General features: G+C 46.5%; 1 protein-coding gene across 1 annotated transcript; it reads right to left on the minus strand.

The window, feature by feature from the left end:
- Positions 1-4,033: 4,033 nt before the first annotated feature.
- LOC119310022 lies at positions 4,034-7,934 on the minus strand. Its single transcript, XM_037585890.1, has 11 exons — positions 7,845-7,934; positions 7,335-7,622; positions 7,062-7,198; positions 6,460-6,539; positions 5,611-5,784; positions 5,446-5,528; positions 5,043-5,318; positions 4,786-4,916; positions 4,366-4,407; positions 4,222-4,290; positions 4,034-4,130 (listed from the first exon to the last, which is right to left on the minus strand). The coding sequence occupies exons 1-11, from the start codon at positions 7,932-7,934 to the stop codon at positions 4,034-4,036; spliced, it is 1,467 nt and encodes a 488-aa protein (XP_037441787.1).
- Between the last annotated feature and the right edge of the window lie 7,633 nt (positions 7,935-15,567).

Raw genomic sequence — 15,567 nt, forward strand, 5'->3', positions numbered from 1 at the left:
GGTTCGGGGCCACTAGGCATTTACATAACCCTGAGTCAAATCATCAAACCCCATGTAAAGTGGGGCAAATGATCCAAATCCTCGTGATTGTTCATAGAATACCTTGGTTGGTTTCCCTTTTAATGCTTGTTGTGATTTGTGTTCGCCTTCTACATGACAAAGAAATCAGTCTTCTCTCTGTTTTGGTACTATTATATGATTGTTTTTCAGGAGCCTTCATCTGCCGATTCTGTTTGTCTCCTCCCGTCAATAATGAAGCAACAGGCCCAACTCCTGCCCGCAATGACTATTATAAAACTCCTTTTTATGGACCTGTATGTGTCATGTGGATCACTGTGTGAGTATGATGTTTGGCAGGGTATGCACTAGATAATATCTAATGTTTGGCTGGGTATGCACTAGATAATATCTGATGTTTATATTGTGGCAGTTCGGATCTCATCTTCTGTCAGTTCTCCACTTTTTTCAGTACAACCATAATTTCTGGTGGTTTTTTGCTGCACAGCCCGAGTTTTATGTGGCACATTAATAATTAGTTTTTTTCTTAGATTTTATGTGTCATTAGTCCTACAATAACACCCTTTTATAGAGAATCTAATATTATATGGCAGTATGGCTTTTGTGTTCACATGTCAGTCACCGGTTAGGCAGGGTTCCTTGCTATTCTCTTTATCCCGTGTACGTACACTATAGTGCGCAACTAGACAGGCAAGGTCGGTGCTAATCCACCACCAGCAGAGCTAAGGTAACTAGTTAAAGATCAACGTTGGTAAGGTACTAGCACAGTAGCATCATTCTCGCTTTATTTGGTGAAGCTGCTGGACAACATATCAAGTTCGCCAGAAGCTCTCCTTATCGCCTATTGCATGTGACGATGATATGGATCTCCTTTACCTTGCGACAACCTTTGGATGCCAAGTTGCTGAATTGCCCTTCTCAATTAGGAGACTAACTAGAGCTGATTATCAAGCTTTGTTAGATCTGATGCGGAACAGGTTAACTGGCTGCTGGCTAGAAGCAAATTTCTGGCCGCCACGCCTCTATATTAGAATTAGATAATGATCATTGACTAGCCCCTTTGGCTCATTAAGAAGGTCCAAAAGCTAGAGCGCAGCTTCCTTGGGGGCGGTTCAGATGTGGTCAGGGGGAGCAATTCCAACGCGCCGACCCAAACGAACTCTCGTTTTGTCCGCTTTTTATCCGTTTAGGTCGGTGTGTTCGTCCCCTTTCGTGTTTGGGTCGGCAGGGCGTCCAATGCGCACATGCATTTTCGTCCCCACGGCCGGTTTGCGGCCTTTTCTTTAGCTCTTTTTGCGACATATAAAATAAAATTGGTCCAAGTTCACATGATTCAAACAAAATATAAATATCTCATACTTTACAAGCCAAATAAAATTTGAATTGTTTCAAATACATTTGAAAGAAAAAATAGCTGACACATCTACTGATTGTTAACGTGAGCCCACATATGCTCAACCAAATCATCTTGCAGTTGAATGTGAGTTTTCCAAACACGCATTTGATGATGAAATTTGGTGAAGCATGCAAACATTGTCACTCCTTCATGCTCAGACACGACATTATCACCCTGAAATACAAACCCTTGGTCGTAGATATCATCCGGGCGCTCATCTTCTATGATCATGTAAATTTCTTGGTTCTCCAAGTTCTAGCAGGATACCAAACGATGCCCCGTCGAGATTGAAGAACACCAAAGGCACGCTCGACATCTTTCCTATAACTCTCTTGTTCTTGGTCAAATATCTTCCTCTTCTCTTGTGCAGGGTTGGGGATTGTCTTTACAAGAGTAGTCCACTGAAGATAGATACAGTCAGCTAGATAGTATCCTTTGTTGTAGTGGTGACCATTGATCTCAACATTGACCTCCGGGCAGTTGCCTTGTACAAGCATCGCAAACGACGGAGAGCGTTGAAGCACGTTGACGTCGTTGTGAGATCCAGCCATGCTGAAGAAAGAGTGCCAAATCCAGAGATATGGTGAAGCCGTAGCCTCGAGTATGACAGTGCAAGTTTTGATATGGCCCCTATACTGCCACTGCCAAGTAGAAGGGTGGTTCTTCCACTCCCAGTGCATACAATATATGCTACCAAGCATCCCCGAAAAGCCCCTACTCGCATTGATCGCCAACAGTCAGGCTATATCTGCATTAGTTGGCTCTCTCAAATACTTCGGGCCAAACATTGATACCACAGCCTTGCAGAACTTATAAATGGAGTCTAGGCACGTGGACTCGCTCATTCAGACATACTCATCAGTGAGATCACCGGGTACTCTATAAGCAAGCATCTGAATAGCTGCAGTGCATTTCTCATAAGAGGAGAAGCCAATCTTTCGCAGGGCATCCTCCTTGCACTCGAAATAGTTATCGTATGCCACCACCCCCTTCCAGATACGGTTGAAGGCCATCCGGAAACGATGCCGGAATAGGTGGTGTTTGAAGAGCAGGTTATGGGACTCAAAGTAGTCCTACGAGAATCGGCAATGGCGGCTCTCTTGGTTCCGATTCAACACGGGAGTATGCCCTGGGATCGAGCCCCTGAACGTCGGCCGCTACCTACTAATGTGGTCATGGATGACCAAAGTAGCAGCCACAATCTCCTCATCATCGGATGAAGAATTATCTTAATCGCAAATGAAATTGTGGAAACGGTACTCATAGACGGAGTCCACTTGTACCTTGTGGGCAAACCGTCGAACACCTTGCGGGTATCGTGGAAGAAGCGGGCCAGTGAAGAGCCTCGGGCCTCTCCAAGACCAGGTAGCAGGTTTGTCAGCATGGAGGCGTACGTGGCGGCGTCCGGCGAGCGAGGAAGCCACGCTTGTGTGCTACCGATAGAGGGAGGCGAGGGGGAGGTGGTGTCGATGTCGAGGTGCTGCGGCGACGTTGAAAACGGTCTACCAAACGCCAGAATAGTGACCGTCGGGAGGTGACGTGCTGCTGGGGGAGGTATGTGGGTGCGGGCGGCCGGACTGGGCACCCGAGTGGGGCTGCCGGGTGTCGATGGGAGGAAAAAGGAATGTCCAATGTGTCACCAACCAGCAGGCCAAGGGAAGGACAAGGGCGGTCGTGGCGCCCGTCCACTGCGTGTCCGATGCAAACGCGTCCCAGTTTTGAGCCTGAAATGGCTCACGCACGAACAAAAGGCGGATATTGGTCCATTTGCGTTGGCGTGTTGGACTGATTTTTGATCCCGTTTTAACCCGAATAGGCACAATGACAGTTGCCCGTTGGGGTTGCTCTAATAGATATGGGAAGAGATAGATGCGTGGGCTTGCAATCCCTTGCATCAAAGCAGAGATCGACACACACTGAAGCTTTGCTTGCGGTGGCAGCACTGGATGGAAGCGGAAAAGCCATGGCACGGCCTTCATCTTCCTGTTGCCGATGCGGCAACTGAAAGCATTTTCAACGCCTCTGCACGCAATCATTCATACGTACTCCCTCCATTTCTAAATATAAGTCTTTGTAGAAATTTCACTATGGACTAGATACAGAGCAAAATGAGTGAATCTACACACTAAAGTGCATCTATATACATCTGTATGTGGTTTATAGTGGAATCTCTACAAAGACTTACATTTAGAAACGGAGGGAGTATTAGCAACGGCAAGCTCATTAGATTCTGGCGTTACCGATGGCTCCTGGAGACGCCTGTTGCTACTGGTGTTGCTACCCGGGAGGCGAGTCAAGAACATAAATCACTGGACACCACTATGTTTAGAGCACATGGGCTTCTGACAGGGTTTACCCATCTACACATAGTCACATACAGAACACCATAACATTAATTGGTTCCGATGATAACAGAACTCTAGCGACACAAAGCCAACGGTTCACAATGGGGGACTGACAGACAACCACCAACAAAACACCGAGCAGGAGTCTGTCAAAGAGGAAGCAATATTAATGCCACTAGTATTCGAGCAGCTTAGAATGGAGGTCCCAGCACCAATGGACAAGAAAACATCGTCAATACTTGCAGCGATCCTCAGCTCTACAACCAACATGACATCACACAGGCAGAGGCCTTCGGCGACCCAGAGGCCATTTCTGAAGTGGCAAATGGATGTCTCCACGACCGACGTAGCGTGGCTCAGGCAACGGCCATCTGTCATGAGCAAGAAAGTACAAGTCAATGAAGAGATCTATTCTAAACAATGTCACATATAGATAGTATTAACATGTGTAAGAAAGAATACTTGTTTCCATCAATTGCTGCAATAGATTCAGTGTTTCCGTGTGTCCCACCAGGAAACATCCATCTGTTGCTGACAGTCATTTCAAAAGGCATAAGAGTTACTGAATAAATTATTTCAAACAATACCGTACTTCAGAAATAATACCTGTTTTCAACACCCTCGGCAGTAATATCATCTGCACTAGCCCTGAAACTACACCCAAAATCAATTTTACCACGAGGAAACAAATTAAGTTAAAACCAATGACATACCATCTTAATGCATTAAAAAATAGAAAAGGATAAGAGCACGATGAGACGGTGCAGATAAGTATGGTATCAAGTATGATAATGGTAGATAACAACAGAACACACTGATGAATTAAGTTATTGGAATCATGTAACATTATATCACTACATCAGTGCACAGTTTTACACTTCGGGGAACACACAAGTTGTCATATCAGCCCAAAATAATTGGGCCAAAATTATGTTTAAGTGAAAATGATTGAATGATGTAAAACTATAGATGAATATACAGATAGGACAACAACCCTAAAACCTACAAGCTTTTTTTAAGACATACCGTGTTTTATTCAAGTTCAATAAGAGGCGGTGAATAACATCCCTCGGCAGGAACGGAGTTTCTTCCTCATCATAGAAGTTCATTCCAACAAAATTCCCATCATTGTCAACAAGAGGCCCCCCAATCCCAGCCTAGCAAGACAAAAGGAACAACATACAAGAGTTACACACAGCTATCGTTTGATAGATGTAGTTAGTACTCCAACGCTAGTAACTTTTTGGCATGTTAGAGGTACTGGGGAAGTCCACAAGAAATACCTTGGTGATTACACAGGTGGAGACACAAAGTTCTTTGCAATCAAGTTTGCTTTGTATGCCAATCAACACCTTCCCCTCAACAGCCATTAGTTTGCGACGCGCAAAAAGACTACCCACAGCTATTACGTCCATAGATGAGGTAACTGGATGCCCATGGATTTTTATTGTATGGGGACGCCAGAATCCCATGATGTCAACAAGAGCAACATTGTAGTGTAAATTATAACAGTTCAGTATCCCTACAACTCGAAATCCGCCTGTTAGGCAAACTTCAATCTGCAATAATAAGGTTATGTTAATAACCAGTATCTGAAATGAAAAGGCAAAAAAAATGATAGTAGCAATTAGCAGTAACAACCCATAAGTTATCATCAATCATGTGTGCACTGCCAGGAACTCTAACCAAACTTGCTGAAGTCAGAATTGTTGCAGAGCATTTTTTGCCCTTTATAAATACACCTGTGCAAGAAAACTTCTTTGCAAATCCTACAGTGATAGTCATGTCAGTTATCAATCATTAAACAATTAAAATAATGGAAAAGTAAGGACTGTATAACAGAGTCATCACCATTGAATGAGGCAAGTGAGACAACACTACGATCCATTTCTGAAGCAAGACGTTTGCTTGATTCTGAAGCAAGTGAGTAGGCACTTCGATCCATTTCTAAACCAAAACCTCCCAATGGTTTCCTCAAGATATCCTTCTTGAACATATCATCGAGAAGATTTATGTATTGCCCGCCTAGCATGATACACTAGTTAAAAGTGTTTCATAAAGTTTTCAAAGTGTGCACGTGCAACATAAGGTACTCAACAAAGTAAGTAAAAATGGACTGGCTGCCAAGGGGTCACCCTGGGCCATTGTAGTTTCAATATGTAATCCAAGAAAATTGGAGTGTGATGGTGATGATCCATCTTCCTTCTTCCACTGCACCATTTCCACATCTTGTTTAAGGGTTTGCCAATTATGTCATATGAGTATTCCTCAGAGTTTTGATGTTTCTATATCATCTTGTTTTCCTAACTACAGGTCAGTTTCTGTGACCGCGGATTTGCAGACTGATGTGCCACATGCATGATTCAATATATTTTTATGATTTCCATAGCAACAAGCAGGCATTCACCTGGTTTATCAAATAAATAAAATTGTGAAGACATAATGCCAGTACTGTTTAGTCAGTATGTTTTTTCTATGTACTAACAGTATATGACCACACACCATAATGGATAGGATCCCCATAATCTCCCATTCAGCCTGACAAATGACCATGGACCCAGTATGAGGAACACAATCTAACTTCCTGTCTCCTCTTCCTCACTGTGGTTCAACGGCTGTCAAAGGGACAGCCACACCTCTTAGGCCCAGGGCTCTCATGCTGGCCTTACAGCCAATATCCTATGAAATAAATTTGCTCACCTGCTGCCATGAGGAGACCTGGGTCTCCAAAACGAATTTTAATTCTTGCACTTGCAGCTTCGTCAACCTCTTCCTTAACACTGCTGCACAATGTAGAAAACTCACTGTGATAAATCCAAAAGGATAATATATCAAGAGACACAGACCATGCACAAAATGAGAGTATTAAACAAGGGATATATAGAAAAAGGGAGCACCAAAGAGTTGCATATATTTTACGCGGATAAATTTAATAAAATTTAAAACAATTTCTCCATGGGTCTGTTTAAATGCAAGTTTGAGTGTAGCAGAAATATTTATTAGCGCCAGATTAATATAACAACCGTAATCTAGTACATTGCAAATGCAGCTTGTTGGGTACAGGAAAAGAGATGGTCAAAGATGCAGAGCAACAGGAGATGTCAAAAAAAAAAAACACAAGTACAAAATTGCTAATGAGCAGTTTTGGGGATAAATTTGTAAACCTCGAAAGCTGCTCTTTGGCGTACAGAATGATACACCTTACACAAACTCAAATAGAAACAGGGCAGGGAGATGTACAGTAGGATGCAGTCAGAGAGAAGAAACAGAGTGTGGTTCATCAATACTGAAAGTGCGCATACCTGACCATCCCGCGAAACCACATGAATTCACGAATTGAAGGCCTTCGTACGTAGGGGGTCTTTCGTTCTTTGGTACCAGAGTAGTTCATCCCAACAAAGTTGCCATCAAAATCAACAAGGGGACCTCCAATCCCCACCTACCACAAACATGAGGATGAAGTTATGCATGAAAAATGCAATTCATAACGCCTGAAACAAAGGATATAGATTAAGCCATTCATACCATCAAACAGTTATTAATTTGAACTATACAAACTAAAGCAGCTAGCTCACCTCGTGGATTCGGCATGTGCTTAACATCCTCTCATCGGTACGAGCAAATACAGAGGCAAGATCTACTCCGCTTCTGGTCTTCAATTCTCCTGAATCATAATAGCGCCATACAGCTGCTACCTTCCTATAAGGCTCAAACTGCGTGGCACGATCAAGACTTAGATGATATAGATGGGTGGGATCAATAACATCAACGTTCTTGATTTTGATGATGAAAAAATGAACATATAACTCAGGATTCTCTATCCACCCAGTGACAATCTGATCATCGGGAAGGCGCACTTTAATCTGAAATGAACACAGGGCAATGGCTATACTGAATTAATCATTACAGGTGCAGCATATACATTAGCATAATTAATAATCCAGAAAAGGTTACCGTCAAACTTTCAGTGATCTTCCTTCTAGGGCAAGTATACGGAATCAAATTTATCGATGTCAGGAAACACGTGGCATCAGGACATGAGCTTTCGATGCATGTGCCTGTGCATTCGTGTAATTTGGTATCACCTGGAGAGGGAGAGTCATACGTGCGAACTGAATAGCTGATCTTAAAACAAGGTAATATGAGAAATTATTAACAGTATAATCACTAACCATCGAATGAAGCAAGCGACACAACACTCCTACGCAACCTTGAAACTACTTGCTCGCTGAATTCACTCAGGGCCCCTGAACTAGATCCACTAGAGCTGCCCGATATCGCTAAGGAGCTTGCCTTAGTGAGTTCGATCGAGGAGCCTGGACTGGATTCACTCGAGCTGCCCGATGTCGCTACGGAGGTATAATTCAAAGTAGAATCATGTATGATACAGTTAACAGAAGTGTCGATTTTATCGTTATGAATGTGTACGTTGCATGAAAAGGGAAACAGACTTGGCCTAGTTGCTCTTTTGTGACGGCGTTGTTGGACTTGTTCGCCTCTCATCAGACGGCGTTTGTTTTTCATCATCAATCTTTAATCGCAAGCCAGCCTGAATAGCAAGGAACAAAATTGAACAAAAACACTGATTGATCGCCAGCCAGCAACCGAAGCGCACAGCAGCAGCAAGCACGGGAGGACCGGAGGAGAGCAGGGATTGGGAGAGAAGTTACCCTGCATGCTTTGCTCCTGGCGACGGCGCGCTGGTGCCCAAATCGTTAGGGTTTCGTGGATCCGTGCGTTCGTTAGGGTCGTCGGTGCGTGCGTTCGCTAGTGCTTGACCGAGTCGCCTCGATTGTTGACGAACCAATGGCAGCGGGATGGTGTTCACAACGGGCTCACGGCCCAAGTAAAGTCATCCACCTACACACACGACCGGAAATTCATTTTTTTTTGTTTTTCTTCCGGGTTTATGTCCTTTTCCTTCGATATTTTTATTTTACATTTTACATTTTACATTTCATGAACTTATTTTCCAAATTCATGATTTTTTACAGTCGAGAAAAAGAATTATCTTCATAACAATTTTCAATTTGTGAACAGTTTTTTATTCATTACCTTTTCAATTCGTGAAAAAATTTCAGCTTCATGAATTTCTTCAAATTAATTTTTTTTTAAGTTTTGCAAACTTTTTTGAATTTGTGTGTTTTTTTAAAGAGAAGTGTATATTTCAACCCAACTTTTGCCCTAGTCTAATATACACCCCTCAACTTCAAAACCGTCTAATCTACAACCCCAACTCTCAAAACCGTCTAAGATACAACCCTGAGACCAGTTTTGACCCTGTTGACCGCCCAGTCAGCATGCCACGTCAGCAACACTGTTCATAAATTCATTTTCTGGAACTTTTTTCCCAAAAAAAATGAGAAATTCAATTTCTAGGGGGAAAAATCCTGTGTGAACAGTAAATTAAAAAAATATATATAAAAGTACCATTTTTCGAAAAACAAATCATTTTTCGCCTCGTGAACAGTACTCGGAAAAAAGTTAAAAAATATATAAAAAGTATCAGCTCAAATTTTCGAAAATTTCCAGTTTTCACCCTAATGAACAGTACTTGCGGAATGGAAAATTTTGCCTATACTGTTCACTCGGCGAAAAACGAAATCCCGAAATTACTGTTCGCATGGTGAAAACGGAAATTTTCAAACTTTTTCAAAATGATTTTTTTTCACCGCGTATGCAGTGAATTCAGGAACATTTCGTTTTTTCGCCACGTGAAAAGTACTGTTCGCGTGAAAATATGCACTTCTCTCTTTTTTTACTTCGTGAAATTTTTCCAATTCGCAATCTTTACTCAAAAATCATTATTTGCTTTGAATTCTGGATTTTTTTTTCTGAATTCGTGAACATTTTTTGAATTTGCGGTCGTTTTTGGACTTTGTGCACTTTTTTCCAGTTAGTAGACTTTTCCGAACTCGAGACCACTTTTTGAAATGGCGAAGTTCTTTAACCTTTTGATTTCTTTTAATTCACGAATATATTTTTTCAAATTGATAGACTCTTTAAAATTCACAATTTGTTTTTTATTTTCTCAGCTATTTCAAATCAAAACAAGAAAATGCAAGAGCTGGTTTTGGCTTTTCTATGAAAATCGAGCGACACGAACGAGCCAAACTGAAACGTAAGAGCCGATGAAAAACTAACGAATTTTTCAGCGATAAAACATACAAATTTGAGTAAGGTACATGGGCCGCCCATACGGATGCCTATCATGCGCTGGCTTGCATTTTGGACGCTATAAGCTTCCACAAATCACCCGACGCCCAAAAGCATCTCCAACAGGCGCGCGGTAGCACGGTGCTTTAAAAAAATGACAGCGTCAAAATAGCGTTTTAGCGCGCACAGGACGGTGGTTGCTTTTCCAGGCGCTGTAAAATTTAGTGCGCGGCTATAGCGCTTCACTAGGCGCGGTAAAATCCAGCATGCGCGTCCAGCCGGCGCTTAGAAAAAAAATATGAAATAGCACATACCGAAACATTCATAGTTCAAATTCATAGCATAGTTCAAGCTCCAAAAGACAAGCAAGTTGATACGATGCTAAATAAAAATAGATAAAACGATGCTAGACTACTCCTCGGCCTCCTTGGTGGTTTAGTCCAACAACGAAAATGTGTCAAGCCATCAAGGATCTTCCTTCGTCCCAGGTCGACACACGTCCTAGATCGATCTAGGCTTCCGCCAGTTCCTTCTGTGCACGCTTATCCGCCTGACGCACGGCTCGCTCCGCCCTTCTATGCACCAAGAACTCGTTCTTGGCAGCGACATTCCGCGGGAAGCGCTCGCGCCACACTGCCATGGCGTGCTCGTCCGCCTCGGCGATGAGGAGGCGGCGATCCTCGTCGCTTATTAGTCGCAGGGGAGGCGCGAGATCATGTGCCTCTGACGTGTCACACATCGGAGAAATTCATATGCGACCGAGGCCGCCCAAAGCGCCATGCCACCGCATTGTACGCGCGGGTGGCCTCTTTGGCGGTGTCGAATGTTTTGAGCCCGAGGTAGACGCTGAGGTAGCCCGAGCTGCTCTGGGGACGCGGTGGCATGGTGGGGCGGAGCGGCTGCGGGGCACTGGAACCGATGGCGGAAGAAGGCGAGCCGGTGGCGGGGCGCTGGAAGAGGCGGGGTGAGAAGGCGTGCCGGGAGGGAAGTTTCTAGCGGTTGCCGGGTGCAGGCATGCGGCTTTTAACCAAGCACGCTGGGCGTCGCTGGGCTAAACTACCGCGCGCTGCCGCTTTTCCTCGCGTGCGGGCCAATATATTTCGCGTGCCAACTTTTCACGTGCCTGCTCAGCTTCGTGCGGCCTCTCGCGCGCCAAACTGGCGACTTTTTCAGCGGGCCGCAAATTTTCGCACCTCTAATAGAAGTTTATTTTTGAGGCAAGCCCAAAGCCGAAAACAGGAAGAGTTATTTACCCAAAACCACCACATTATGGGCTAGTATAACAGATCGGTACCACATTTGAGGCAGGGTACAAAAAACCACCAACAATGGGGCTAATCTGTAACGCGGAGCACTGATTGTCTCATTTACTCACGAAAACAGCGAAACCGACAGGTAGGACCCACATGTCAGGCTGACGTGGCAAAGACCAAGCACAAAAAAAAAACAGTAAACAGCTGAGTTGGCAAATGATATGCGGACCCCGCATGTCAGTGACTACATGATCATCTTTTTCCTATCTGCCTTTCTACGGGGCATTACATCGAGCAGCTTGTGGGCAGCGGGACTCCAGCGACCAGAGGCACCGGCGATTCAGTGACGAGCACCATGGTGGTGGTGGGGGTGGGCGGCACTCCGCAGATGGACGGACCACTCCGCCACGGCGAGCACGCCGACGAGCTGGCAGCTCTTGCTCCCGAGCTATGCGCCAGCCAGCGGGAGCATGCACGCACAAGTGAGGCGGCGGCTGCCAGAGCACACGGCAACATGCAGTGACCAGGGGCGGCCGCGCGGAGGAGCTGGGTGACCTTGAGCCGCCCGCGTACGTAGCACTCGTCGTGCACCGCGCCCACGGCCTCCCTGCCGTACATGGCTCACTCATGGCTGCAGCCGGACATGCCCTCCACGGCACGCGCCAGCACGGGCGGAGCCAGGGCCTCCCTGCGCGGCGTCGCCGGCCGTGGTGCATAGCAATTCCAGCGTCGCCAGCACGCTCCGTCGTGGACGCTGGGCCATCCTTCCTGCGTCGCATCTGGTCGCTGGGGAGGAGCGTGCTGCTCTCCACCAGCGGTTGTATGTGGACGTCGGAGCCAGAGTCGGAGCCGAGGAAGAACGGAGCGGCACGGCGCGGCGGCCGGCTGCTCAGGAATGGGGTCCGACGAAGGGAGGCGAGGATCTGTCTCACGCAAGGTTCAGCTGCCGCACCCTGAGCTCCGACGAGATCCATTACGATTTGGGCGACGGGGTGGATCCTCGACGGATCTAGGCGGAACAAGGGCTGGGGATGTGTATGGGGTTGGATCCACGCGGGCCAGTGGCTGGGGCCGTGGGGAGGCTCGTCGGGGTGGGGTGGCCGGGATAAGTCTCCAGCGGCGGCGGCGGATTTGGCTGGCTTTGTCCTGTTGGTGGAGAAGAAGGTGCCTGGGGGAGACGGGGGAATCAGAGAGAGGCTGACAGATGGGGCCTTCGGCCACCTCAGCAAATTTATCCATGTAGGCATGCCACATCGGCCTGACAGGTTGGCCCCACCGGTCAGATCCGCTATTTTCGCGACCAGATCTGAGCATCAGTGCTCCGTGTTATAGATTAGACGCAATTTCGGTGGTTTTTTGTGCCCTGCCTTAAATGTGGTACCGATCTGTTAGCCTAGCCCATAATGTGGTGGTTTTGGGTAAATAACTCAAACAAGAAATAGTGGGCCCGGAGCAGACACCACCGGACTCGCAGGCTATGCCTACGGCCCAGGGCCGTCGGCATAGGTCCATTGCCGTCGGCATAGATCTATGCCTATGGCTGCCGTCGGCATAGCCCCGTCGGCGTAGATCACGTCAGCGTAGATGTGTCAGACCGTCGGCGTAGTATAGCCGTCGGCATAGGAGCATATGCCGACGGCCGTGGGGCAGCCGTCGGCATAGTTTAGCCGTCGGCGTTGTTTTCCGTCTGACGGCAACGAACGGCGCCGTCAACAGCGCTGGCGATTCAGGGGACGACACGTGGCGCATGTATGCCGACGGCTTGGCCGTCGGCATAGATGAAAATCTATGCCGACGGCCTAGCCGTCAGCATACCTACGCCACATGTCGTCCCCCGGCTTCTCCTGGCGGCAGGGCTATGCCTACGGCAAAGCCGTCGGCACAGATGGAAATCTACGCCGACGGCTTTGCCGTAGGCATATCTCTGCCACGTGGCAGCTCCTGGTTTCTCCTGGCAGCAGGGCTATGCCTACGGCAAAGCCGTCTGCATAGTTTTTCATATATGCCTACGGCTTTGCTGTAGGCATAGATGTGCCACGTGGCAAGCCCTGGTAACTCCTGGGCGTATATATGCCGACGGCTTTGCCGTAGGCATAGTTTTTTTATTTTTTTTATTTTCCCTGTTTTCTCTTTTCCAATTCATTTGACAGCATTTCAAAACAGAACAATATGAAATTATGCAGAAATATGACAATTCATCATGTGAACATACTCAAGTTCATCTAAACATACTCAAGTTCACCATCATCATCTAAACATACTCAAGTTCATCACATCATCTAAAGATCATCACCGATGAAAGTTCATGAACATAAAAGTAGTGCAAGACATGAAACATGATAAAAGTAGGAATATGAAAGGCATGGCACGATGGCCACATGCACGGAATCATCAAGCAAGAGCACCCCCGCCAAAACCACCACCTCCGCCAAAACCACCACCACCACCTCCGCCAAAACCGCCATCGCGACCACCACCACTCTGCCAGATCGGAGTGACTGGGGTCGACGGAGCAGGAGTCGAGCCACCGGTCCCCTACATGTTTGATAAAAGATTCTAACGGTAAATATGATATGATAGTGTTTCATGAACGAGAACTAGTTTGCTAGTAGTTAGGCAAATGTACTAACCGGACCATCACTGCCTAGTGCCACCCATTCATCGAACGTGGGCACGTGTGGGGGTTCTCCCGCAGGTGGTGGTGGGGGTCCCATTTGTGGTGGATCCGTGCGGTTAGTCCAAGACGCCAACATAGCTTGAATGTTAGTTAAACAAGCAAACTAGAAGATCAGAAGGAATGAAAGTGCAAAAAATTAGGTTGGTTTTAAGAGGGCAAAACTAACCGTCATCATCTGACGGTTGTAATCATCGTTTGCCTTCACTCGTTTCAAGTACTCCCGCACCTCGAGATTCCTATGCTCGACAAACTCCTTATATGCCTACATAATTTAGGTTGTTTCTAAGTGAGCAATGCTGAAAATAAACTGAGAATGCAAGATAGAAAAAGATAAAGAGGAAGTACTTACAGCATGCTCGCGGGCTAAGGGAGTCTGTGAACGCCCCGTACTCTCTAACTGGCTCGGGTTGCTAGCCCGAAGCCGTGTGTACGAGATCGAAGGAGTGATCAAGCCATCGAAACACGGATACCGGCCATTCTTCTTCCCCTGGATGGCCACCACCGCTGTGTCGTCGATCTGAGACTGGGCGACCTCAGCAACAAGAACATCCGGATGCAACTCCTGATAGTGATGAATGTAAGACCCCAGGTGCTCCTCGGTCTTGCCGTAGTACTGGCTCTCGCCCTCCTTGCGATGACTCCGCTCGCGGGCTAGCTTCCACGACTCCATGTCTGAGAGCGGCCTCTTCAACTTGTCCTCCTACAACGTCAAATAGAAGTCAGCCATACATAAGAACATGACGTAAAGAAGAACAAAAATGCATCATGCACATAGATATACCTTCATGGCCTTGAAGCCCCAGTGGTTCCTGTTTCCTTGGCCGTGTGTCCCGTCGTCTCCACGGTTAGCCCGGGCCTTGATGCTCTTGGCAGCAAACTCTGCATCGGCGCCGAGCCACCTATCCACCAAACTCGCCCATCCGTCATGCCTTCCATAGCACCAACGAGGAACAACCTATGCAAAATTTGGAAGCATGACATGTGAGCACTAAACATATAGTTGACTGCTTGAAACAATGAAAAGTTAGTAATAGTTACCATCATGAACTGCTCCTTGCTCAAGGTAAGTCGTAGCTTCTGCGCTTGAGTTTTGGGCATCTTTTGTTGCAGGTAGTAGTGGTAGTACTGCGAGACGGCAACCCAGCGCACCTCGTACTGCAACTGACGAGCTTTCTTCTTCGCAGCCGCAAGCAAGACCATGTCGGCTCTGGCCTTGTGCTCGTCAAGAACTCTATAGAGTTGCTGCAATCATGCAAAAACCAGAAGCAAACAAGGCATGAGTTGAGTGATTCAATGATAAACTATGAACGAAACTGAAGACAAGTGATTCAGAAGAGAACTTACCCAAAATTTGGTGATCACGGCATTAGCGGTCGTCCCGTACTCCGCGTTGTTGCAAGCCTCGTAGTGGGCCCAGCTCGTGGCCAAAACCCGCTGCTGCGGGTCCCTGTCTAGCCGCGGGCAAAATAGGCCAGGCCAAAACTCCTTCAACAGGACAGTGATAAGGCCGTTCGGTTTATGGCCCTTTCCGTGAAGGATCCAGTTTCTGCAAAAGAATCAAATGATTGCCATGTGTACAATAAGAAAATGTTGTCATGTGTTGAAAATATGATTGAGAGGAACTTACTCTGTCCCCACAGGTTCAATGAGCCACTTGTGCTCCTCGATAGAAGGTGGTGTAGGTAGTCCGGCATTACCACGCAGCCACCCCTGCGAAGAACC

Source organism: Triticum dicoccoides, chromosome 5B (genome assembly GCF_002162155.2).
Source record: "Triticum dicoccoides isolate Atlit2015 ecotype Zavitan chromosome 5B, WEW_v2.0, whole genome shotgun sequence".
Lineage (NCBI taxonomy): Eukaryota > Viridiplantae > Streptophyta > Magnoliopsida > Poales > Poaceae > Triticum > Triticum dicoccoides.

Bases quoted from the DNA above. Each gene is read 5' to 3' on its own strand.
- LOC119310022 (XM_037585890.1), bottom strand. From the start codon at position 7,934: ATGGTTAGTGATTATACTGTTAATAATTTCTCATATTACCTTGTTTTA. The intron at 7,199-7,334 runs GTGAGCTAGCTG...TGTTTGTGGTAG, and splicing joins GCACATGCCGAATCCACGAG to GTGGGGATTGGAGGTCCCCT. The intron at 5,529-5,610 runs GTGATGACTCTG...CTATCACTGTAG, and splicing joins CTCACTTGCCTCATTCAATG to GATTTGCAAAGAAGTTTTCT.